Here is a 24,667-nt window from a genome sequence, read left to right on the forward strand (position 1 = left end):
CAAAAATTCCACTTGCAAAACTGCAACAATTAGTATCCCCAATTCCCAATCATTACAAAGTGTAATTAAAAGGAAAGGTGATGTGACACAGTGGTAAACCTCTGTCCCAACTTTTTTGGAGTGTGTTGCAGCCATCAAAATAAAAAAAATGGCTTATTTCTGTCAGGACCACTATCGTCAAGTACGATTGACAATTAGCATATACAGTTTGGATTGGCGGTATGGTTCTGTTCTGGGCAAGAACTCCATGCAGCCTAGCACGGATAAGAGCAACAATAACCCCCTTAGGGTAAACAGAACAGAACCAACATGAATGTATTGCAGATATCATTAATTAATTTTAATATACAACATAATTAGAGAATTTTAGTCTGATTCAAGGGGAATCAGAATGGCAAATCCTGGCTGACGAGAGGAGGAGCTGGGGATGGAGGAGGGTAATTAGCTCCTGAGAAATGCAATATCTGCTGAAGGAGCTTATATATGTATACAGTGATATAGGCGTTGTATGCTCCACAATTTTGAGTTTTTCTCTAGTCAAATTCTAAGACAACAAAGGCGACAACAATTGAGACTTTTCTCTATATGAAATGGCCAAATTCCTGTTTGCCCACTGGGGATGAGATATTTTATTTCTGCTTTATCACGATTTATCACAGAATTCAGAACACCCATTTCTCTCTACGAACCTCCTATATCTACCACAAACACTGTTTTTAAACCTTATTTTTATGCTTATTGTTACTTTCAAAATACATCTGAATGATTTTTTTTCTGCATGGTCCATGTGATTTAACAAGAAAGGCGTTTTTAAATATTTGGTCCAAACAATTTTCATTATTTATTGAATATTTGTGACGGTGAAAGAAACATTAAGATAGCCTACTCCCTATAGGAACAAAATAAAAGGACAGCCACGTGATAATCCGTATCAGTGAGACTGTTGTTGTTGTCTCGAAAAGTCCTCGGGCGCGCTCAGTCCGTGGGTGAATCGTTCAGAACGGATTTGTGAACCGGTTCATTAAAACGAACCGACTCCCAAACATAATTCGGACATCGCTAATTGACAGTCAACGCGCCAACCACACGGGTAGGAACTGCTGCCATCTATGCCTGTTCGTTCCACTCACCTGCTATCCTGCCATAGGCCTAAACGGACAAAAATAAGCGACTGAAAAAATACAACCAAGAACGAAGGCAAACTGTTTTTTTTCCTTGGGTCGAAATCTGTACTGTCTTCTCCCAGGGTTCGAATGGAACACCCGTGTTTGACAGCGTTCGGGAGCGTTCTAATGATTCTTTAAATTCCGTTTGACGCGCAGCGCCAGTTGTGGTATTCTGGAGGGGTGGAGGAGCGAGAGACGGAGGATCACGCTAGAAACGCAGCAGCGAGAGCGGTGCTGGGGGAAAAACACACGAAATATTAAAAGAATCACCAGGACAAGAGAAGAAACCCAGTGGATTCATTCTGACGAATAAAAAAAAAGCGAAACTGCGTATTGCGGGTGCGTATGTTCTGTTTCCCTCTGATGTTTTCGCGAGCTTGTTATGTCGCGCGACAGCCAGCTGCATAAAGATGCAATGGATGCGTTCATGAAATCATTGTAAACCATTTATATTGATCCAGTATTGCTTTTCGTTCGGGGTTTTTTTTTCGTCTAGACGGCTTGCTAATGCTTTATTTTGGGGGGAATGGGCGTCTTGCGTCATAGGAAAGGATAAGAGGAAATGTTTTTGAATAGCGTCTGAATAAATTATCTGAACGCTTCTGCCCGCAGTGTCAGCAACATCATCTGCCAGCATATTTGATCGTGGACATAATTTCTGTTAGTGTGGGTATTATAAACTAACGACGAGCCTCAAATTGCTTTCATCTTCATCTGTATTATGAAGCCCTTTTTTTCTAATCAGCGTCGGTGTGTGCGGTAAATACTAAATGAGGCTCGTGATGGTGACTGGGCCACTAGAAGCCCAGACCTGCTCTCTGCTACCTGCCTTAGCGGTGACATCATTGATCACTGAACGTGGGCACGTCAGGAGCCATATGTCTCGTGCACTGTCAGGCCTTGAGGGCCACGGCGGGGCCATAATAAGATCTGATATATGGCAAAAGCACCAATGACTTTGAGGGAATATTTTACGAGATGACGCATTTCTGCAGTATGTTTATTTTAAACCTCTGATTTTTAGCGACATGTCATCATTAATTATTTTACATTTCAGATAAAAATCCTAACTCATACATTCATAGCTTTAAAGACCCCATAAAATTGTTTGACAGACAGTTTTCTTTCTAGTGTCCCTGTATTTCCTGTTGATAGCAAGTTTAGGTGGGTAAAAAGCAATAGCTAATAAGTTTTGATTAATGTGATTTAAATAGTGGGTTTCAGGAATGGGGAGGGACATTTTCATTCTCAAGACTGAGCATATGATTGGAAAGAAATTGGTAGTATGGGATGACTTATGTTCTTGAAATTCTCTAATGCTCACCAAAGATGCATTTATTTGATTAAAATGTATAGTAAAACGGTAACATTGTGAAATATGATTATTACAATTTAAAATAACTTTTCTATTTTAAGATATATTAAAATGTAATTTATTGTCAACATGATCCTTCAGAAATCATTCTAAAATGCCGATTTGCTGCTCAAGAAACATTTTTGAAAACAGTTTTGCTGCTTAATATTTCTGTGGAAATCGCGATTACATTTTTCATGATACTTTGAGGAATAGAAAGTCCAAAAGAACAGCATTTATTTGAGATTGAAATCTTTGTAAATCATCATCATTGTTTTTGGTACCTTTTCACGGGAGAGTCAAATTTGTATGTATATCCACTTTTAGGAGTACACTAGCATATAGATGACTTCAAATCTAACAGACAGGAAATAAAAGTCACAGAACTCTTTGATATAATGTGTTCACAACCTTTGACTTACAGTCTTCCTTAACTTTGATATTTCCCATTTTTTTCCTTCTAGATACCTCTTACTACTTCTTTTCTCTCTCGTTTGCTTGCACCCAGGCTGTCTTCTCATATTAAATAATGGTGTCCACAGTTTTTGCTGTGACACTGTCTGTCACACTGCTGCATCTGACTTCAGGTAATGCGCACATACTTGTGTGAGTGCTTTTGTATGTTTAACTATTCATGCAAGGTGAATGTACATAGTACATGCCGATCACTTTAGCTTAAAGAAACTAAGTCTGATAGTTCCGTGGTTTTTTCAGGTGCATCTTTAGGGACAACAGACAGTGAGGCTCCTCCCACCGTGACCTCTAGTCCCCGCCCCTTGGGGGAACTCCTCCATGCTGCACTACTGAGTAAGGAGTACCTGGGCCACACCCCTAATAACAGAGGTCAGTCTTTCCTAAAAAGAACACAGCAAACTGCATCATTTCAATAACGAACCAGTTCATCTAAACCTGTGATCTAACTCACAGGTACAACTACTAACCCGACCCAGGCCATCCCGTCCATCAGAGAATCAGAACCCGCCTCCACAGTGATGTCACCAGGAATCCTCACTACTGCAGTGACCTCATCGGCTGCACCTCATGCAGGCCAATCAGGTTTTGGGAGTGCCGTGACATCACCACCAGCTGAAGAAGAGACCACAACTACTCTAATTACTACAACGACAATAACAACAGTGCACACCCCAGGTATCATAACCAACAATACCGCATAACAGTTGAAGACATCGAATCATTTTCAATATGAAAACTTCACAGATTATGTCCCTCAATGGGGCCATTCAAATGATTTCTAAATGAATTTATGTTGACTTTAAAACTTTTAAACTGTCTCTCTCAAGTTCAATGCAATGCCAGCCTGTCAGGAACGGAGGGAATAGTCGAGTCCCCTGATCCGCTCTCCTCCTCATCTCCCTTCTCCCCACTGGAGTGCACCTACAGCATCACTGTGTATCCTGGATATGGGGTTGAGATACAGGTGTGATAGCCTCACCGTTAGCAAGGTTTCCATTGTACCCTCATTTAGCCTCTCCGTGGGTCACTATGGTTACTGCCTGTTAACATAGCTGATGCATCTTGTTGGCATTTGCATGGGGGATGTCATTTTAATGAGTTCTGGAATCTTTGCCCTTGATACAATCTTGGGGAGTGACATCATTAGCTGTTGTTATGGTAACACCATCTGTCTGTCTTGAAGGTAAAGAAAGTAAACTTGTCCAAGGAGGAGTCACTTACCATTCTGGAGCTGGGTGGGACAGCAGCTCCACAGCTTTTGGCCAATGAGACGCTAATGAGCGAAGGTCAGGTGATTCGTAGCTCAACCAATCAAGTGCAGATCCACTATAAGAGCCTGAAGCAAGCCAATCATGGTGTTTTCAGCTTTCATTATCAAGGTATTCATTTTTCTTTTAACTACTGTTCAAAAGTTTGGGGTATGTAAGATTTGTTTAATGTTTTGGGAAGAAGTCTCCTGGGCTGCATTTATGCTGAATACACACCATGTCATAATTACCGTAATTTCGACGTCCTACTCTAACCTGTTCACGTCCTCGGATTGGAAATTATGCATATCTATGGCAACACTATCAATGCCTAAATGAATCTGCAGCGATCAGTTGGCACAGCGGTCACATGGTGCAAGTCGGAGCTCTCAGAAAATTCCCAGTGCACAAGTTGTAATTGTGAGTTCTACGAGGATGTGGATGCTTTTTACAAGTTGGAATGCCGTGAACGCAGTTTATTTGATTAAAAAACAATGATATTGTGAAATATTCAGAAATCATTCTTTATAATAAGGAATGGAATGATGGAACCTTATTAATAAGTGTTTCAGAGATCTTTAGTACCATTACACATTATAATCTTTACTGTCACTTTTGATCAATTTAATGCATCCTTGCTGAATAAAAGTTTTAATTTCTTAAAAAAAAAATATATATATATTTCTCACCCTAAAACTTTTAAACTGTACAGTAATTTAATTGTAATTTGTGTGTTTTGACATGCCTGGAATGACAGAAGTGTCTTATTCTTTTAAACATCCATTCCAGCGTTCCTCCTGTCCTGCTCGTTCCCCCTCTCCCCTGAGGCCGGTGGAGTGACTGTAACTGATATCCATCCTGGTGGTCAGGCTCACTTCCATTGTGATCCAGGATTTGAGGTCAGAGGTCACGAGGTTGCGACATGTTTGAACTCCACCCGACCCAGATGGAGCACCTCAGAACCCCAGTGTGTGGGTGGGTTGCATTTGTTCCCCGTTCAGTTATTTACTTATTTATTTTGTTTCATTATCTACAGTGGCTTCAAGACACCTCCATTTATAAGCATAAGCATTCACATGTGTTTTTGTATATTAAAGCTGTATCTTGTGGAGGATGGATTAGAAATGCTACTGTTGGCCGCATCCTCTCTCCAACCCTCCCTTCTGCAAGTAACCATAGCAGCGGTAGCAACCTGAGCTGTCATTGGCTGCTGGAAGCCAAGGAAGGCCACAGGCTCCACCTTCATTTTGAGAGGGTGGCTCTTGATGAAGACAATGACAAGTAAGAGTTCATGTCTTGCTCACTAATGTATTAAGTTACTTATCTTATATCTCTATTAGTGTTGGAGAAGCCACTTTAAAACTACTTGTGATTCAAAGTAGACTTTCAAAAACATGAAAAAAATCATAACAAATTCCAAACTTTTGAACGGTAGTGTATATTACTGAATTGAAAACATAATGGTAAATGGCAGAATTATTGTCAACATTTTTTATTTCACTACAAAAAAGTTGACTAGAATGCTGTGCAGGGAGTTTATTCAAAAGAATCATTGAATCTTGTTTGAACCAGTTCATTTAAATGAACACACTATTTTTAACCTGTTTTTACATTCTAGACTATTTTTAAAGGTATAGCGGAGGATTTTCCCGAATTTTAGAAAAGAACCGCCCTCTCCACTTTTTGAAAAAATGCACATGCGCAACACTCTACCTGCTCCCGAGAGGGAACGCCTATTAAACGTGTGCACGAGCTAATCATAGCTTACATTAACTTTTACTAGCAGTGATTTTAAATGGATTTCTCCAGATAGCATGCCAAACTTTACCTGTCAAGTAGAAACTTCGCGACTGAGGCATAAGTGGGAAGCCCAACCTGTGTTTTGAGCGCACGCCATCGTGTGAATCGCAGCGAGCACGTACGACGGCCTTACGTAAACATATCACCAGAATGATTGACACTTAGGAGGACCAATAGTCTTGATGATCCACCTGGAAAAAGAAAGTCCTCCGCTATACCTTTAACATTCTAGTTTGCTGCTGATAAACGAACATCCGAGATCTACCTCTTCTTCCTGCACAACCTGCCATGATCTTGATTCTTCCAGAATCATTTCATTCTCTTAATGTCACACCTTTCCTAATGTAGTTTTTGTTCCTTTTCCATGCCCCTCCTCCCTTTTCCAGGCTGATTGTGCGCAGTGGGAATAGCTCTACAGCTCCGCTCCTCTTCGACTCGGATCTGGATGACGTTCCAGAACGAGGCTTCGTGAGCGAGGGGATGTGTCTCTATGTGGAGCTCACAGCAGATTCCTCCTCCATCCCACTACTGCTGGCACTCCGCTATGAGGGTAAGACAACCTGTTAAACATTCAACAAAATAGTTTTGTTCACTGTTAAAAAAGAGTCTAAGGCTGCATTTACACTGCAAATCTTAATGCACAGATCCGATCTTTTGACCATATCCGATTTTTTGGCTCGCCTGTTTACATTCACTTTAGACAGGACTGGTATTCGATGTCTGTGTTTACATTAATTCCCGCCCAAAATGATTTTCGGTGATCGTTTTGCTATGCACATGGTAGACCCTGGTTTTGAATGGCCGTGCTATTAAAATTAACGGGTAGAGGTTGAAAACCAGCTCCTGAATGTTTCTGTGTTGGCGCAATGTCTTTTCTTTACAAAGATAACGTTCGCACCTCAATAAAAAGCTGTGAGTGAGCGCATAACGGCACGTCTGCCTCATGAATAATACAACATTAAAAAGCTATCTTTGTGAATAAACGTGTCGTCCTCGCCTTGTGGTGGGTTGGAATTCAATGGGGAATCGGATATGCGTGTGTAGACGTAGGTCGGATGACCAGATATCGGATATGTACCTGATTAAAACCACATTTGGAAGTGGCCCAGATTAAAAAAATTCGGATCTCGTGCGGATTTTTTTTGTTTATACGTGTGCAACAAATTCCGATTTGTGTCAGATGTGAGTAAAAGATCGGATTTCTTTAGCCAGTGTAAACGCAGCCTAACGATATTTCATCACTATAAGCCACATAAACCACTATAAACTTGTTCATTTTCATTAACACAAAAACTTTTTTACATTTATATAATTCTTAAAAGATGCTTGTCTAAAGAATGCCGAATGCAGTTGGTTATTGTGATGTCAGACTAATTTCAGGAAAAAGAAGAAACTCAAAATTACAATTTTGTACCTTCAAGTCTGGGTTCTACAAATACTTTCACTCTCACTTAATAACTTCCCATCCTTACTCTTTTTCCTATCTCTTTCAGCCTTTGATGGAGAACACTGTTATGAACCTTACTTGCCTCATGGGAATTTCAGCAGCAGTGACATCACCTTCCCTCTGGGTACTATAGTAACCTTCTCGTGCTCTCCTGGTTTCGTCATGGAGCAGGGATCAGGAGTTATGGAGTGTGTTGACCCCAATGACCCTCACTGGAACGAGAGTGAACCTGTTTGCAGAGGTATGACATCACATATAACCTAATATTTGAGACATATACCTGTACAGCAACTGTACACTACCATTCAAAAGTTTGGGGTAAGTAAGATTTAATTTTTTTATATATATTTTTTTTTTATAAATGAAATTAATACTTTTATTCAACATTTATTTAAACACTAAATTGATCAAAAGTGACAAAAGATTTTAACGTTGTTAAAATCTGACGTTTGTACTGATGCTGACAATTCAGCTTTGTCATCACATGAATACATTACATTTCAAAAATATAAATTGTAATAATATTTCACAATATTATTTTTTACTGTATATCCGATCAAGTAAATGTAGCCTTGGTGACAAAAGAACCTTCTTTCAAAAACAAATTGCACAATGATCTGTTGATCATCATTAGAACTGTCATGGTTAGTTCACCCAAAAATGAAAATTCTGTCAGTAATTACTCACACAAATTAAGATATTTTTTATGAAATCCGAGAGCTGTCTCACTCCTTCATAGGCTTCTATGTAATCGATATCTGCCAGCCCAGAAAAGTTTGTAAAGACGTCGTTAAAATAGTCCAAGTGACTACAGTGGCTCAACCTTAAAGGTATAGCGGAGGATTTTCTTTTTCCGGGTGGATCATCAAGACTATTGGTCCTCCTAAGTGTCAATCATTCTGGTGATATGTTTACGCAAGGCCGTCGTACGTGCTCGTGCACACGATTCACACGATGGCGTGCGCTCAAAACACAGGTTGGGCTTCCCACTGATGTCTCAGTCGCGAAGTTTCTACTTGATAGGTAAAGTTTGGCATGCTATCTGGAGAAATCCATTTAAAATCACTGCTAGTAAAAGTTAATGTAAGCTATGATTAGCTTGTGCATGCTCTCTCGTGCACACGTTTAATAGGCGTTCCCTCTCGGGAGCAGGTAGAGTGTTGCGCATGGGCATTTTTTCAAAAAGTGGAGAGGGCGGTTCTTTTCTAAAATTCGGGAAAATCCTCCGCTATACCTTTAAGTTTATCAAGCGGCGAGAATACATTTTGTGCGTAAAACAAAACAAAAATAACGACTTTATTCAACTATTCATTTTCTTCTGTTCATGTAGTGTAACAGCGCAGCGCTTCTGTGTTGTACGTCACACGCATCACACACATGACCAGCGTTGGCCAATAGTAAGCCTACGTTCCGACTTACAACCCAGAAGCGCTACACTACGCTGTTACACTACGTGAACTCACTCAGAGGCCCACACAGAAGAAAATGAATAGTTGAATAAAGTCGTTATTTTTGGTTGTTTTTACGCACAAAATGTATTCTCGCCGCTTGATAAACTTAAGGTTGAGCCACTGTTGTCACTTGGACTATTTTAACAATGTTTTTACTAACTTTTCTGGGATGGCAGATATGGATTACATAGAAGCCTATGAAGGAATGAGACAGCTTTCAGATATCATCAAAAATATCTTAATTTGTGTTCCGAAGATGAACGAAGGTCTTACGGGGTTGGAACAACATGAGGGTGAGTAATTACTGACAGAATTTTCATTTTTGGGAACTATCCCTTTAACTCATTTATTAGTACAATTACGAAGAAAATAATCCTTGTAACATTAAAGTGATTCTAATTTAAAGATCATTCTAAGTACATTTAGAAACTTTCAAAAGAGTCTTAAGGCCCGTTCACACCAAGGACGATAACTATAAAGATAACGATAAAGATATAATTCTAAAAATCGTTCTCCATTTTAAAGAATAACAGAGTTTACACCACAACTATAAACGATAAAGATATGAGGAACGATATCGTTGGGATCACTTTCAGAACAATTTTTTTCCAGCTGTCGAACGATAAAACACTGACAGCCAATCAGAATCCATTCTAATTTAAAGGTCTCGCGCATTTAAAATGGATCTGGATCATCCGGGCGCGCGCGTGCTTAGAATAAAAAGACCGTTATCGGTCGTTGGTGTCGACGCATATATAGTTATCTTTATAGTTATCTTTATAGTTATCGTGCTTGGTGTGAACGGGCCTTCAGATTTTACCTAAAGGGGCTTCATCTCATCTAATCCCTCTAGCCCAATAATATGAAAGCTATATTTCCTCTATAAGATTCCTCCTCTTTCTCCTCTTCTCAGCTCTGTGTGGCGGGGAGCTCACGGACACAGTGGGAACAGTGTTGTCTCCTGACTGGCCACAGAGCTACTCTAAAGGGCAGGACTGTGTGTGGCAAATACATGTCAGCGAGGACAAACGCATCGAATTGGATGTACAAATGTAAGTATATCTATTTGACTGTGCCAGTTTGTGTTTAAATCTATTTATGGTTTAATTATATTTCCCTCTCTTTTGCTTGCAGTTTGAACATCCGCCATAACGACATTCTCACTCTATTTGATGGTCATGATCTGATGTCACATGTGATTGGACAGTACCTGGGCTCAAGAGAGAGGTTCAGGGTTGTATCAGGAGGTTCAGAGGTCACCATTCAGTTTCAGAGCGATCCCGATGACTCTACGTTTATACTGAGCCAAGGCTTCCTCATTCACTACAGAGGTAAATACATCAAAAGGGTTGGGCTTTTTTCATTTGTTTTGTGTTACTGCTTGCTGTGATGTCACTTCCTTTCATTTCTTGCAGAGGTGGAACCAAATGACACATGTCCTGCCCTTCCGCAAATTGAGTTTGGCTGGAGCAGCTCCTCCCACCCATCTCTGGTGAGAGGCAGTGTGTTAACCTATCAGTGTCAGCCTGGTTATGACATCGTTGGCTCTGACATCATCACCTGCCAATGGGATCTCTCCTGGAGTAACAACCCGCCCACCTGTGTGAAAAGTGAGCCGCGTTATATATGTTTTTTTATGGTTAGAAAACACTTTGTAAAGGATTAAGAGTTATGACTTTGATTGGTCATTGTTTAGTGGCCAGTGGCCATCATTTGCCGGTTTAATTAATTGATTAATATTGTACACATGCTCTTTTTCTCCTGGCTTTAATGTGCCTCCAGTCCAGCAGTGCCCTGACCCAGGAGAAGTGGTCAATGGAGCACGCTCCGTACATCCGGAGTCTGGTTTTGCAGTGGGAACTGTGGTACGCTTCACATGTAACCAAGGTTATCAGCTGGAAGGCCCGAGCCAGATCTCCTGCCATGGCAGAGACACCGGCATGCCCAAATGGAGTGACCGCAGCCCAAAGTGTGTCTGTGAGTACATGTTAGAAAGTAAGGTGTGTGAGGGATTGCGTCTGGTCGTGGAAAAATAGATTTTCAAACAATTATTTAAGAAATCCCCTCTTGAATCTATATGGATTTGATTCTGTAGAATTTGAAATGGATTATTATTAATAATTAAGGCTGTCAAAATGAATGCATACATGCAAATGGTTAAATACATTGAATGAAATTAAAATAACAAACAAAAAACGATAAGTAAAAAAAAAAATCCTGATTAAAGATTTAAAGTCTTATTAATAATGGTAAATTATTAAATCATATAGTACTGTTCAAAGGTTTGGGTTCAGTAAGATTTTTTTTATTTTTATAAATACCTTAATTCAGCAAGGATCCATCAGATTCAATTGTTATTTCAAATAAATGCTGTTTGAACTTTCTGTTCGTCAAATAATATATCATGGTTTCCACAAAAATACTGTATTATGCAGCACAACTGTTTACAACATTGATAATGATGATAAATGTTTTTTGAGCAGCAAATCATCATATTAGAATGATTCTGAAGGATCATGTGACACTGAAGACTGGCGTAATGATGATGAAAATTCAGCTTTGACATCAAAGGAATAAATTACATTTTAAATATATTTAATCAGTTTTTTTAAATGCTATTTTTTTGAGGCAGTTTTATTATTTTTTATCAAATAAATGCAGCCTAGATGAGAATAAGAGACTTTCAAAGTGGTCATGACATGGATTTTTTGTTCTTTAAGGTTCACTTAAAATGTTAAGTTATTTGCACAAAAAAAATCTATATTTGAGGGGCGGCGCTGGTCAGTAAACGGTCACTGTTATGATTGGCTAACGTCATTGCATAGGAAACACTATCAAAGCCCCCTCGCTGCTGCACGCGAGTAAGTGTTTTGAAAACATTAACCATATAAAGCCATCATTTACAGTCAAAGCATCATGAAATCGTTTCCTGCAGCTCCAATACAGTTGGCTGATACATCTGTCAACAAAAGTTTCTTTGCGAACTTTCCATTACACTGTAACTTGTTTAAAAAACCTGCAAATCTGCAGTTAAAGTCTCTAAACAAACATATAATCCTCTGACACGATCCAACACAACATTAAAAATAAACCATCCACTTGTCTCTGACGTATCCTGCTTAAGTCTGTACAGAGACGCAAACAAGCTGTTTAAACAGGACGCATCAAAGCGAACGTTCCTTTACGCCTCTATTTATCCTCTTGTCAACAGACTCGAGCTCGTGGAGTAGAGGGAACAGGCGTCTGTATACTGTATCCAGCGTAGACAGCATCAGTGATTATAATGGGTTCTATTTGCTTTTGACATGATGTTTGCTTTTGACCTTTGGTGCAATGATGTAAAACTGTTCGTTGATGTCTTACTATAAAGGCAGACATATGCTAATGCATTTGTCCGTGTGACGTCACAAGTCCCCCATTATCTAAAAGAGCTGTTTTTGGAGATTGATGAGTAAATAAATGCTTTGTTTATAACGAGGAGGACGTTATAAGCTCGAAAACTTTTAGGGTGTTTTAATGGTACAAAGACCACTTATGTGTCAAAAGATCAAGGCAAATTTGATTTCTGATGTCATGACACCTTAGACAAAAACTTACCGACCCCAAACTTTTGATCTCAACTGTATGCAGGATAAAACTTTACAGATACAGCTAAATATCTTAGCCCAAGTACAATGAAGATTCATCTCTAATGTACTAACCGATAAACCATCAATCAAACATATTGCCTGCTATTTTTCTGCTAATCAGTAAAATATGACCCATGCCCAAACCCGGGTGTGCCGGACAACGGCTACCAGACTCTGTACAAGCACAGTTACCAGGCAGGTGAGACGCTACGTTTCTTCTGCTATGAGGGCTATGAGCTCATCGGGGAAGTCATCATCAACTGTGTCCCAGGACACCCCTCACAGTGGAATAGCCCACCACCCTTCTGTAAAGGTATGTGAATGTGAACTAGTCCAATACATTGAGTCGCCATTTTTATCTGAAGAAATTAAAGTCACGTTTTATTTGTTTTTAGTGGCCTATGAAGGGCTACTGGACGATCATAAATTGGAGGGTAACGTTGATTATCATTGTATCAGTGATATCCATATTTGCTTTGCTAATCTGGCCCACTGTGTCATGTAATGATGTCCATGCTATTAACTTTCCTCTTTTCAGTTTCTCAGTCATTAGAGGCGTCTCATCAAATGCTGAGTGAGAACATTGCATTGGCTATCATCCTGCCAATCATTCTGGTCATCCTTCTGATTGGTGGAATATACATGTACTACACCAAGTAAGTTTAGGAGTTTTTGAATGCTTTTGGTTTGAACGTTCGTTTGACCATGTTTTGATTCATACATTTATTATTTATTATTGAGCATTATCTCAGAGAAAAAAATAAAATAAAATAAAGGTGTGGATTTTTTTTCCTGGCATAAAACGGCCACTTTCCATGATTTCCTAATCCAATTCAAACCTCATCTTAAATAACTCACATTACCAAAGAAAATGGCTTGTAAGTGCTATTCCATGTTGGCTTTAAAATTCAGTTATTTTCACTGATATTGTCAAAACCTTCGTCACAGCTGCTCCTTATTTAGGTCTTCTGTACTAACACCTCTCGCCGTTTCAGTGTGTGTAGGTGGCAGTGGAAACCGTTGTTCTGGAAGTCTCTCTCTCACACCCACTCCTACAGCCCCATTACAGTGGAGTCTGACTTCAACAACCCTCTCTATGAGGCAGGGGTAAGATGCTCACAACCAAGTGGAATTTGTACTTATTAACTGTTAGGATGTACGATTGAATACCAAATCAAATGCATGTTCATGCATGGAATCGCAGTCTGTTTGCTATGATTGATCTCGTGCATCTAATCTTGGGAAGCCTAAAGTTCATTGTAGTCAATCGGTTTGGACGGTATACTTTAAATGACTCACTGATTCATTTGAGTCTCTGAGCAGAAGTCACAGCACAGCATTCTCTATCATATTTTATGTGTAGAATATGTATAGTAAGTCTCTTATGCTGCATTTATTTGATCAAAAATACAGTAAAAACACAAATCAAATTTTGTGAAATATTATAAAAATGAAAAAAAAGTTTTATAGATGTTCAAAGTAGTTAACTATTTAAAAATAAAATAAAATGTAATTTATTGTTGTGATGGCAAACCTGAATTTTCAGATGATTTGGTGCTCAAGAAATATTTCTATTTTATTATAATAATTATTAATGTTGAAAACAGTTGTGCTGGTTACTATTTTTGTGGAAACCATGGTACATTTTTCCTCAGGATTCTTTGATAAATAGAAAGTTCAAGGACAGTATTTATTGGAATAGAAATATTTTGTAACATTATGAATGTATTTACTGTCACTTTTAATATATTTAATGCAAGGATGAAAAATATTCATTTCTTAAAAAAAATATTTAAAAAAAATTTACTGACCCCAAAATTTTATAAGCTAGTGTAGATGCTGCTGTTTGTCATCATGTTTTAGTTTCAGTTATAAATTTGGACGTTTTGTTTTGTTGTTATTGTATTTAGTGTCAATATATATTGGTTAATGGTCACACTTCTAATGAGTTCTTAATGAGTTCATTCATAAATCCTAATTCTTTGGATAAAAACCACCATTAAATATTATATTATATTATATTATATTATATTATATTATCCATCCTATATGGTGGTAAAGTGTGTTTGTTTTTTCCTCTCTCTCACTGTAGGACACGCGAGAGTATGAGGTGTCCATCTGAGACGAGTCTTCAAATGAATCCAAATTGTGGGTAAATGAAAAGGAAAAGAGAAGGAAGGATACTGTTATTTTTCTCTCTCTCTCCGCAAGACATTAATTTGTTTTATTCCAATAATTACAACACATAAATCTCACTTTACACAGTCTCTCTCTCCTCTCTCTTTGCCGTTTCACTGATGTATGTGCTGAACAAGTGTGTGTGCTTGTGAGTTCATGCAGGTGCCTCTTTATGTTAGCGTGCGTTTACATATGTGTGAATGTTATTGGCATCACAGTAATGAAGTACTGAAAGTAACAACAAAATTGTTCTAAGTACATATTCTACAGTCAGGCATGTTTTGTAACGGAAGGTTTGGTGCCTTAAGGACTGTAAAGTGGTGAAGCATTGAAAGAGAAATAGAAAGTGAGATGGGGAGAGAAAGAATGAGAGAGACTTTGACACAAGTGAGACAAATATAAGTACACATACGTATATAATCCAAAATACAAAAACTATACTCTCATGTTTGTATACAGATACATGGCCACACATTCATATACATGCACATGACGAGAAGAACATATTGAATGTAAATATTTTGATTGAATATTGAGTATACAAAACAGATTCAGTGCCAAAATACATCCCATAATGTGACGTCACTTTACATTTCACTGGTTGCCATAGTATTTCTCACATTATTATGTAAAAATGAGGACAATGCCAGCATTTCATATTGTTCTTTGCTGTTTCTTAAAAATCTATTTCTGCTTGATGTTGAATGACCATGTTTCAGAGGAGCGGAATGTCCTCTCGCTTACGGCACGCAACGATTGTATATTTTACCGCTTCAGCTTAGGATTCATGATCAATTATACTTACTGTCATTGTTATCAGAGTTGATGTTGTTGCATATGCACTATGTTGAGGAAAATATATACAGAAAAAAACTGCTTGCTGTGATGCAGTAAATGAATTGAAATGCTTTTTATAAATTGCGTTTTTTTAAATTATTTATTATTTATCTCATGGTTTCTTGTTAATATGCAGTGAGTTTCGTCTTTTCCACTGTGCCATTACCAGAGCCCATGTTGTGGAGGGCTTTGTTGCATTATAGTATTACTTGATTGTTATTTATTTATCAACATATTATACTTGTCATGAAGACATTAATTTGCTGAGATTTAAGATTAAATAAAAGTCTCTGTTGGATGGTGAACATGTCTTTTATAAATGAATCTTTATGATTAATAATACTAATAATACATATTTCTTGCTATGAGCAAAAAATATTAATTATATATTAAAGTAAAAAATATAGATATTATATATAATTAATAATATATAATTTATTTATAATTTCTTCATATATAATTTTGTAAATTATAATATATATATATATATATATATATATATATAATATATATAATATAATAAAATTGCTAATAGCAAGAAATATGAGTACTTTGTGTCTGAATATATTCCATGTTCCCCCTATATACATACAGTATATATATATATATAGAGAGAGAGAGATTAATCATGATTAATTACATCTAAGTTAAAATATTTTATATATATATATATAATAATATATGTAGTATATATATATATATAAATATATAAACAAAAACTTTTATCTTAGATGCGATTAATCGATTTGAAAGCACTAACACACACACACACATATATATATATATATACTAAATGGACAAATGTATTGTGACACACCACTTATTTTTTTTATTCAGGTGTTTCAGTCAGACCCATGTTTATAAAATCAAGCACTTAGCCATGCAGTCTGCCTTTACAAACATTTTTGAAAAACTTGGTCGTTCTGAAGAGCTCAGTGAATTCAACTGTGGTTCTGTGATAGGATGCCACCTTTGCAATAATTCACTTCGTGAAATTTCATCCCTGCTAGATATTCCACGTTCAACGGTAAGTGAACGTAAGTGTTTATAAACAGCACCAACTCAGCCATGAAGTGAAAGACCACGTGAAGACACAGAGCGGGGTCACTGAGTACTGAGGTGCACGGTGCATAAAAGTCACCAATACTCAGCTGATTCCATAACTGAAGAGTTCCAAACTTAGATTGGCATTAATATCAGCACAAAAACTGTGTGGCGAGAGCTGCATGAAATGGGTTTCCATGGCCGAGCAGCTGCATGCAAGCCTCACCTCACCAAGTACAATGCCAAGCATCAGATGCAGAGGTGCAAAGCACACCACCACTGGACTCTGGATCAGTGGAAACGTGTTCTGTGGAGTGACAAATCGCGCTTCTCTGTTTGGCAGTCTAATTTTAGGCGGATGCCATGAGAACATTACCTGCCTGACTGCATTGTGCCAACTGAAAGGTTTGATGGAGGAGGCATAATGGTATAGGGTTATTTTTCAGAGGTTTGGCTGCTTCAGCATTCAATGACATTTTGGACAATACTATGCTTCCAACCTTGTGGGAACAGTTTGGGGAAGGCCTATGGAGGTAATATGATGCCATAAAGAATCGCATGCGCAGGGTCAGATTTGTGAAGGTGTACATAAGATTGCAAGCGTAAATTAAATTTGCGTGTGCAAGAGAAGATTTGTAAAGGTTTACCAAAACCTACAGTTTGCCAAAACTGTAAGCGCAGGTAAAAGAAAGACGCAACTGTACAGGGTTATTTCGGGAACTTTTTTGACGCATGTACACAACAAGTCATTTAGACATTTGCAACAGTTTATTTTTTTACACAAAGGTTGATCTTACGCGATCAATGTGTTTAGCAGTTCTTGACTCTGTTGTTTTCAGTTGCAAATTGCTGTTCACAGGCTTGCAATGCTTTTGGCCGCATTTGTGCGAAAAAAACGTGCCAAAAGTGTAAGCGCGGAAAAATGGAAGTCAGAAGAATACAGATCCAATTTATTTTGCATAAGCATGAAGCTGCAGTTTCACAATACATGCATTACACTTACGAATAACAGTGAAATGCTGCAAATATTGTTTTCTTACACTTGAAAGGCGATTTACACCTTTACAAATCTTCTCCTGCACACGCAAATTTAATTTACGCTTACAATCTTATGTATCCTACACTTTCACAAATCTTACCCTGCGCATGCGATTCTTTATGGCATCATATTACCTTCATAAAGGCCCTTTTCTATTCTAGAATGACTGTGCCCCAGTACACAAAGGCAAAGCAAGGTCCATAAAGACATGATTGGATGAGTTTGGTATGGAAGAATTTGACTGGCCCACACAGAGCACTGATCTCAACCACATCAAACACCTTTGGGATGAACTAGAACGGAAATTGTGAGAGAGGTCTTCTCATTCAACTTCGGTGCCTGACCTCACAAATGCGCAACTGGATGAATGGGCAAAATTTCCCACAGAAATACTCCAAAATCTTGTGGAGGCTTTCCCAGAAGAGTGGAAGCTGTTGCTGCAAAGGGGGGGAACAACTCCACATTAATACCCCATAATATATATATATATATATATATATATATATATATATATATATATATATATATATATATATATATATATACACACACAAAAATTACACTAATTTACATATTCCACATTTTTAAGACTTAAAGGTTTAAAACTTGTAAGACATTTTGTGTTACAGAAGAAAACAATGACCTAATAAAATAGCCCTAATTCAAAAAGCTTCGCTGTAGGCCGTTACAGGGGGCGGGGCTAACTCGCTTGACAGACGTTGATTTGGGCCAATCAGTCAACGAAAGACACTCCTCGCGAGGGTGAGCAGCCATTGTCAACCCACAACAAGCAAGAAAGAGGAAGAGGACAGTCGTGCTGCGAGACAACAGAGGAAATTATGATTTGTTGAAAAATAATTTCAGGTTAACTGTTATAGATGTAACAGTCCGTAGCGATTACTTTATATTTTGTGCACCTTATCGCGGGGACTCAGCTTGGTAAGTGTTCTGCTCGTTGACAGCTCGTTCAAGAGCTAGCTCAAGAGCTAATAAGCTTATCATTATAAGACACATACATCATGCTCACTGGTCAGATTCTGTTCATGTGTTTCCCTTTAACTGTCAGTTGTCAATTTGTAAATGACTAGTGAATGGTGGGAAACAAATTTGGTGTGGTCTAGACGAGGATTAGCGAGATCTCTCAGCTGGAGTTAAGATCTTACTGAATGTGTTGACCTAATTCTGTCCATTTCCTCTGATATCAGTACAGAAACACATCTGTGGCCTCCCCAGTGGACTGGACTGATATTCACAATCACAACCCTCCAGGCTATTGCTAAACGGGTGTTATTCACTTGTGTTTTTAGGGATATGTTTTTAGACCCAGTGAGATCGATCATCGGATGCTCTTTGACAGATGCTAAATGCATTGCTTTATGTACGTTATTAGATATTATATTTCTGCCTCTTTCTGTAAGTTTTCTTTGTTACATGTGCTCTGGAATAGTTTCAATGGTTGTTGTCATATCATGAGGTGTGCACACTTAATGTTGTTATGTCACCTTGTTCATGCATATCTTTGAAGATGTGTCACAACATTTATTGGTTTATTTTGCCCTCATAAAGTTTTATGTCTTTTGTACATATGTGAAATCTTGTGAGCAATCACCAGATATTGTTTTGATGCCATACTTTGGCTTTGAAACAAATAGAAAAAAATATATATTCTAACTCATTTACTCTTTAAGTAAATAAAATTTAGGCTATTCGTTCTATATTTAGAAGGGCTGGAGCTGTCAAGCTTCGAAATGTTAAAAAGCATTATATCCACTTGTGTGTTGTATTCCTTTGAAGCCATATGGTCATTTTGAAATCATATGAACAGATGCTATTCACTGAAATATATGCCCTCCAGTGGGCTGTTAACTGCTCTAGTTGAACTTCACAACTCGATCACTCCCATTTGTGAACAAAGTGTTCAGACCAGTTTTGTGAACTAGATCAACTAATAAAGGACAATTTGTTCACAAATTGGACATTCTTTCATGAACACTCGTGATGCCAAAGAGAGCTAGGGGAGATTTTTTTTTTATCAAAAATGTCCTAAATTTTGGTCTGTTCCTCACACAAAGCTACTGTATGGCTTTAGAGTTCTGGAATATCGTAGGCTACGTGATTCTTGTGGATCGCATTTGTGCTGCTTTGAAAATTTTGGTGGTTGACAGCCCCAGTCCTCATTCGGTTTCATTAAATGAATGGAAACGAGAATATTCTTTAGAAACTCTCCTTGTTTGTTCCATAGATGTAAGAAAATCATACAGGTTTGGATTGACATGAGGGTGAATAAACAATTATGAAGTACTCAAGTTTGAAATTCTGTCTGCTCTCTATTTGTGTTCTTTATATTTTTAGGCAATAAATAAGCAGTATTTGATTTCTACTCCCCTGATGTCTGCTGAGGCATCTGGTTCGTCTGGTGGGAATGTGGTGACTGTATCCGGTTCTGGCCCATCGTTCTCCAGCCATGTTGGGGAAGGAAAGGCTGACAGGAGCCTGGCGGGGAGTAAGTATGTGAAGCTCAATGTGGGGGGAACTCTCCACTACACCACCGTCCAGACGCTCAGCAAGGAGGACAGTCTGCTCAGGAGTATCTGTGATGGGAGCACTGAGGTCTCCATAGACTCTGAGGGTAAGAAAAAGCATGAGAATGTGTTGTACACAACCTTTCAAAAGAGTTTTTTTTTTGGTGTGTTTTTGAAAGAAGTCTCTTAACCAAGAACTATAATTATAACTATATTAGCGCCCACACCAGCGGACGATATTGTTCTGTTTATTTTAAGCACGTGCTGCAGTTTAGTTGACTCGAGCTCTTAAAGCAGAATGGATTCTGATCGGCTGTCAATGTTTTGATCATTTATCAGCTGGACAAAATCATTCATAAAGTGATTCCAGCGATATTGTTTCTCTGTGCCATTATTGTTATAGTTGTGGTGGGGAGTCGGGACTCGACTATTTTTTTTTTAACTATATCTTTGTTATCATTATAGTTATCGCCCTTGGTGTTAACGGGCCTTTATGCTCACCAATAGATATATTTTTGTAACATTATAAATGTCTAGATGCAGAAACTAGAACAGATGTATATACGGTATAATGTGTGTTCACTCATCTTTTAAGGCTGGGTGGTGCTAGACCGATGTGGGAGACACTTTTCCCTGGTGCTGAACTTCCTGCGGGACGGGACAGTTCCTTTGCCGGAGAGCACACGGGAGCTGGAGGAAGTGTTGAAAGAGGCGCAATACTACAGGCTCCAGGGTCTTGTACAGCACTGCCTCACCACATTACAGGTCAGAGGATCCACTGGGCTTGTGTTTCTGTCCCTTTAGTGTTGGCTCAAAGAAGCCTATGTCTGCATAGAATTAAAATGCTTCTTTGAGCCAAGGAAGGTGTTTGACAGCTGTTGACACTTACTATGGCTTTTTTGATGTTGATGCAGAAACGCAGGGATGTCTGCAGGGGTTGTCACATTCCTATGATCACTTCAGCCAAAGAGGAACAGAGAATGATAGCCACCTGTAGGAAGGTGAGATAACAGAGGCTTAATATTTACTTCTCCTCTGACAAAAATAACACATGAAAAATGTGATCTCTTAGGGCTGGAATACACTATACTGCTTTTGCCCAGATTTGCTGTCTATAGGAGTCAATGCTCGTTGCTAAAAGTCAGAGCCAGTCTGCAGATTATGGACAGTAGGACTGATTTTAAAGAAAATCATGTAGTGTACCATAGGCACACGCACAGACCGTCCTCCAGTCAGAGGATATCAGAAATATTTGGGTTTTTTCAAAAAAAATTGTCATGCATGTCCTAGCAATGAGGTGCATGTTTCTGTGCGAGTTTGTTGCGTTCATTAACCATTTACAAAGTTGCCAAATGCATGATGCCTAGTGTTTTAGATCCGTTCTGATTTAAAACCATTGTTTTTTCATGCGCTAATTAATTTTGATATTTTGGGCTATTTTACTTGACTAGAGGACAGAAAACCTCCATAATATACTCATTATTTTATTACTCTTTATCGATTTACATCTGTAGATTTCAATTACAATACATATATTTAAAGGCCATTTTCTCAAAATGAGTTTTATTTTCCCTCATGCACTGAGCCAGAAATCTCCACTTCAGGTCGGACTTACATACACCAAACTTTCTTGATTTATTCCTATCTATATTCTGAAGGATTTTACAGAGGGGTTTGTTCATATATCATTTGCCTGATTTATATATCATTTTATTCCTAAAAACATGGTGATTTTCTTTATTCTGCCTGTTGACAGTACTTTCTGATTTATGGAGTAATAAAAAAGAGAGCCAAAAACCTTTAACTCTTATGTGGCAGAAATTTTCTTTTTGAACCTGGCTTTATCCAATGTTCAGATTTCTGTTCTGGAAATGTATGCAAATTAGAGCATATTGAATTGGAAAATGCATAATTTGTATATTTAAGCATAACATTTCAGAAAACTTGTAATACAAAACATATTTTCTTAATCATGGTGTTGTGTATTCTGGCCTTTAAGGATCCAAATAAAACCCTTCTACTGTGTACAGTATGGGGTATGGGCGTACAGTATGGAGGAAAAAAGTGGTCTTTGTTTCATGAATAATCTTTTCCTCATTGCAGCCAGTGGTGAAACTGCAGAATAACAGAGGGAACAATAAATACTCCTATACCAGGTACATTCAGCCCTCATTCTCGCTCCTTCTGCTATTTCAAAAAGAACAGTGTTTACTCTGAGCATACCACCTTCTCGTTTCAGAAAGCATATGAGCCATAATGTGATTGTGACTTATATTCTAAATAAATAATTGTCGTCACACGCACACCTCACTTTTTGGCAAAATCATATAGCTCAATGGCACCTTGTAATTATGCCTGGTGACTGTAGGAAGCAGTAAGAAAAATCCTAAATGATTTTAAAACGCATCACTATTCCTGTATGCCAAACAGTAGAGCATGGCACTAGCAAAACCAAGGTTGTGAGTTCGATTTCCTGGGATTGCATGAATTATAAAAATGTATAGCTTGAATACAATGTAAGTCGCTTTGGATAAAAGCATCTGCCAATTTCATAAATGTAAATGTGAGTGAGAGGTTTCTTTTTCTATATAAAATGACCATTTGTTCCCTCAGCAACTCTGATGATAACCTTCTGAAGAACATCGAGCTGTTCGATAAGCTGGGGCTGCGCTTTAATGGCAGAGTGCTGTTTATTAAAGATGTGTTGGGAGATGAGATATGCTGCTGGTCTTTCTATGGCGAGGGACGCAAGATTGCCGAAGTCTGCTGCACCTCCATTGTTTATGCCACTGAGAAGAAGCAGACCAAAGTGAGCAATGGGAATTAAACTCTCTTGTCTGTGTGCATATATGTCTGTTTTCTCACTGTTCTTTTTTTTTACCCATCCGTTCACATAGGTTGAGTTTCCAGAAGCTCGTATCTTTGAGGAGACACTCAACATTTTGATCTATGAAAATGGGCGAGGTTCGGGAGGCATGGCCCTGCTGGAGTCAGGGGGCGTCTCGTCACCAGGTGTGGGCCAGTCGGAGGAGGAAGGGGCGGGTGTAGGGGGCGGGGATAGGCGGGTGAGGCGTATCCATGTTCGGAGGCATATTATGCATGATGAAAGGGGTCACGGACAGCAGACTGTCTACAAAGACTGAATCAGAATGGTACAAAGATGTTCTGAATCATGCATGTGAAAAATGGAAAGATTGCTTGAGAAAAGAAAGACAACTTTGGTATGTTTAATACTGCACTGAAATGGGAGGGGTGGGGGCTAGTTTAGAAATAATACTGAAGTTGCCACAGTGTGGCACAGTTTTTTGTTTTTTTTGTTCTGTGAGATAAATTTACATTTATCTTTTTTCATTTTTGTTAAATTTAATTTATTATTCAGTTAATTTATTGTCCAGAATTTCCACTTTTTCAAGTTTCAATGTGAAATAAGTTGTGTTTTTTTTAATGTTCTAATTTGTTTGAATGGGCCATGTGAAAGTTTATCTTTCAGTGTTTAATAGTAAACTGTGATGTACGCTGACTTGAGGTGTTGAGAATGATGAGAGGTACGTGGAGGCGTCATGTTGCATAGGACTGTCAGATCTTCTGGGAAACTGACCAAATTTGCGCCAGCTTGTTGTTGCAGCCATTGATAGCAGGGGCTCCAGTTTTAAACATCCTTTTTGTAACACAAATAGAAAGCTTAACAAGTAAATAATTGTACACAACTGTGCCTCACGATTGGTACGTAAAATTTGGATGGGCATGTTAAACAATATTTCTAAAACTAATATTGTTATTGTTTAAAAAGACGATGATCACTGTAGTTTCTAACATGATATCACTGAACACACTCTACAACAGCAATGGGTTAGACGCATCAGTAGGATTGAAATACTTCCAGCACTAAACTATGTTATAATTTTATTCTAAATCATTTCTAGACAAAGATGGCGCCTGGCATGACGACAGTAGTTACCACTAAGTTACAAACCACTTCACAAAACGATGTTTTATTGACCAATGTAAGCCATAAATGTATGCACTCACTGTCCTAGACCAAAAAAACACCTGCCAATTAAATTAGTATGTGGAATGCCGTCCAAAAATTGTCTTGGAATTTTAATCGAATTAATATTCCATTAACATTTTCAATAAAAATGCTTTTTGGTAAAAATCCTTGTGGTTTTGAAGTTATTTTGGTTTTGTCTTAAAAAAAAAAAATATTCCAAAGAATTACACCATAAAAAAAAACACAGTCGATCATAATAGAGTGCCAAAATGACCTATTCATACCAAATAAAGGATGAAAATTATAAATATGCGAATATTAAATTACTTATTAATAAGTAAACATTTAAAAGAAAACCCTAAATCAATCATAAAAAAAGTATCTGTTGAAGTTTTAAAGACGTATACATTCTCTAACCTAAAATATTTTAATTAGCGTATTTATAAGAGAATAGTTTTAGCGGACACAAGAAACGTTTTGACCAACTG

At 38.0% G+C, this 24,667-nt stretch overlaps 2 protein-coding genes across 4 annotated transcripts; both read left to right on the forward strand.

The window, feature by feature from the left end:
• Positions 1 to 884: 884 nt before the first annotated feature.
• Positions 885 to 15,381, forward strand: sez6l2 (seizure related 6 homolog (mouse)-like 2). 3 transcript variants are annotated; one of them, XM_079875129.1, is made up of 19 exons: positions 885 to 1,505; positions 3,029 to 3,107; positions 3,235 to 3,363; positions 3,448 to 3,669; positions 3,822 to 3,958; positions 4,178 to 4,373; positions 5,031 to 5,216; positions 5,339 to 5,522; positions 6,428 to 6,591; positions 7,535 to 7,729; positions 9,853 to 9,991; positions 10,074 to 10,270; positions 10,355 to 10,549; positions 10,722 to 10,916; positions 12,690 to 12,881; positions 12,964 to 13,002; positions 13,107 to 13,224; positions 13,564 to 13,675; positions 14,661 to 15,381. In XM_079875129.1, the coding sequence occupies exons 2-19, from the start codon at positions 3,050 to 3,052 to the stop codon at positions 14,688 to 14,690; spliced, it is 2,688 nt and encodes an 895-aa protein (XP_079731255.1). In that variant the 5' UTR covers positions 885 to 1,505; positions 3,029 to 3,049; the 3' UTR covers positions 14,691 to 15,381. The 3 variants fall into 3 exon arrangements, with proteins under 3 accessions (XP_079731255.1, XP_079731257.1, XP_079731256.1); XM_079875131.1 differs by having other exon boundaries at positions 1,026 to 1,090; XM_079875130.1 differs by having other exon boundaries at positions 1,085 to 1,505; positions 2,985 to 3,107.
• Positions 15,382 to 18,424: 3,043 nt separating this feature from the next.
• Positions 18,425 to 24,406, forward strand: kctd13 (potassium channel tetramerization domain containing 13). The gene is made up of 7 exons (XM_079864950.1): positions 18,425 to 18,605; positions 20,019 to 20,295; positions 20,784 to 20,953; positions 21,103 to 21,189; positions 22,292 to 22,344; positions 22,802 to 22,997; positions 23,086 to 24,406. The coding sequence occupies exons 2-7, from the start codon at positions 20,055 to 20,057 to the stop codon at positions 23,329 to 23,331; spliced, it is 993 nt and encodes a 330-aa protein (XP_079721076.1). The 5' UTR covers positions 18,425 to 18,605; positions 20,019 to 20,054; the 3' UTR covers positions 23,332 to 24,406.
• Positions 24,407 to 24,667: the final 261 nt, after the last annotated feature.

Source organism: Squalius cephalus (assembly GCF_949319135.1).
Source record: "Squalius cephalus genome assembly, chromosome: 1".
Taxonomy (NCBI): domain Eukaryota; kingdom Metazoa; phylum Chordata; class Actinopteri; order Cypriniformes; family Leuciscidae; genus Squalius; species Squalius cephalus.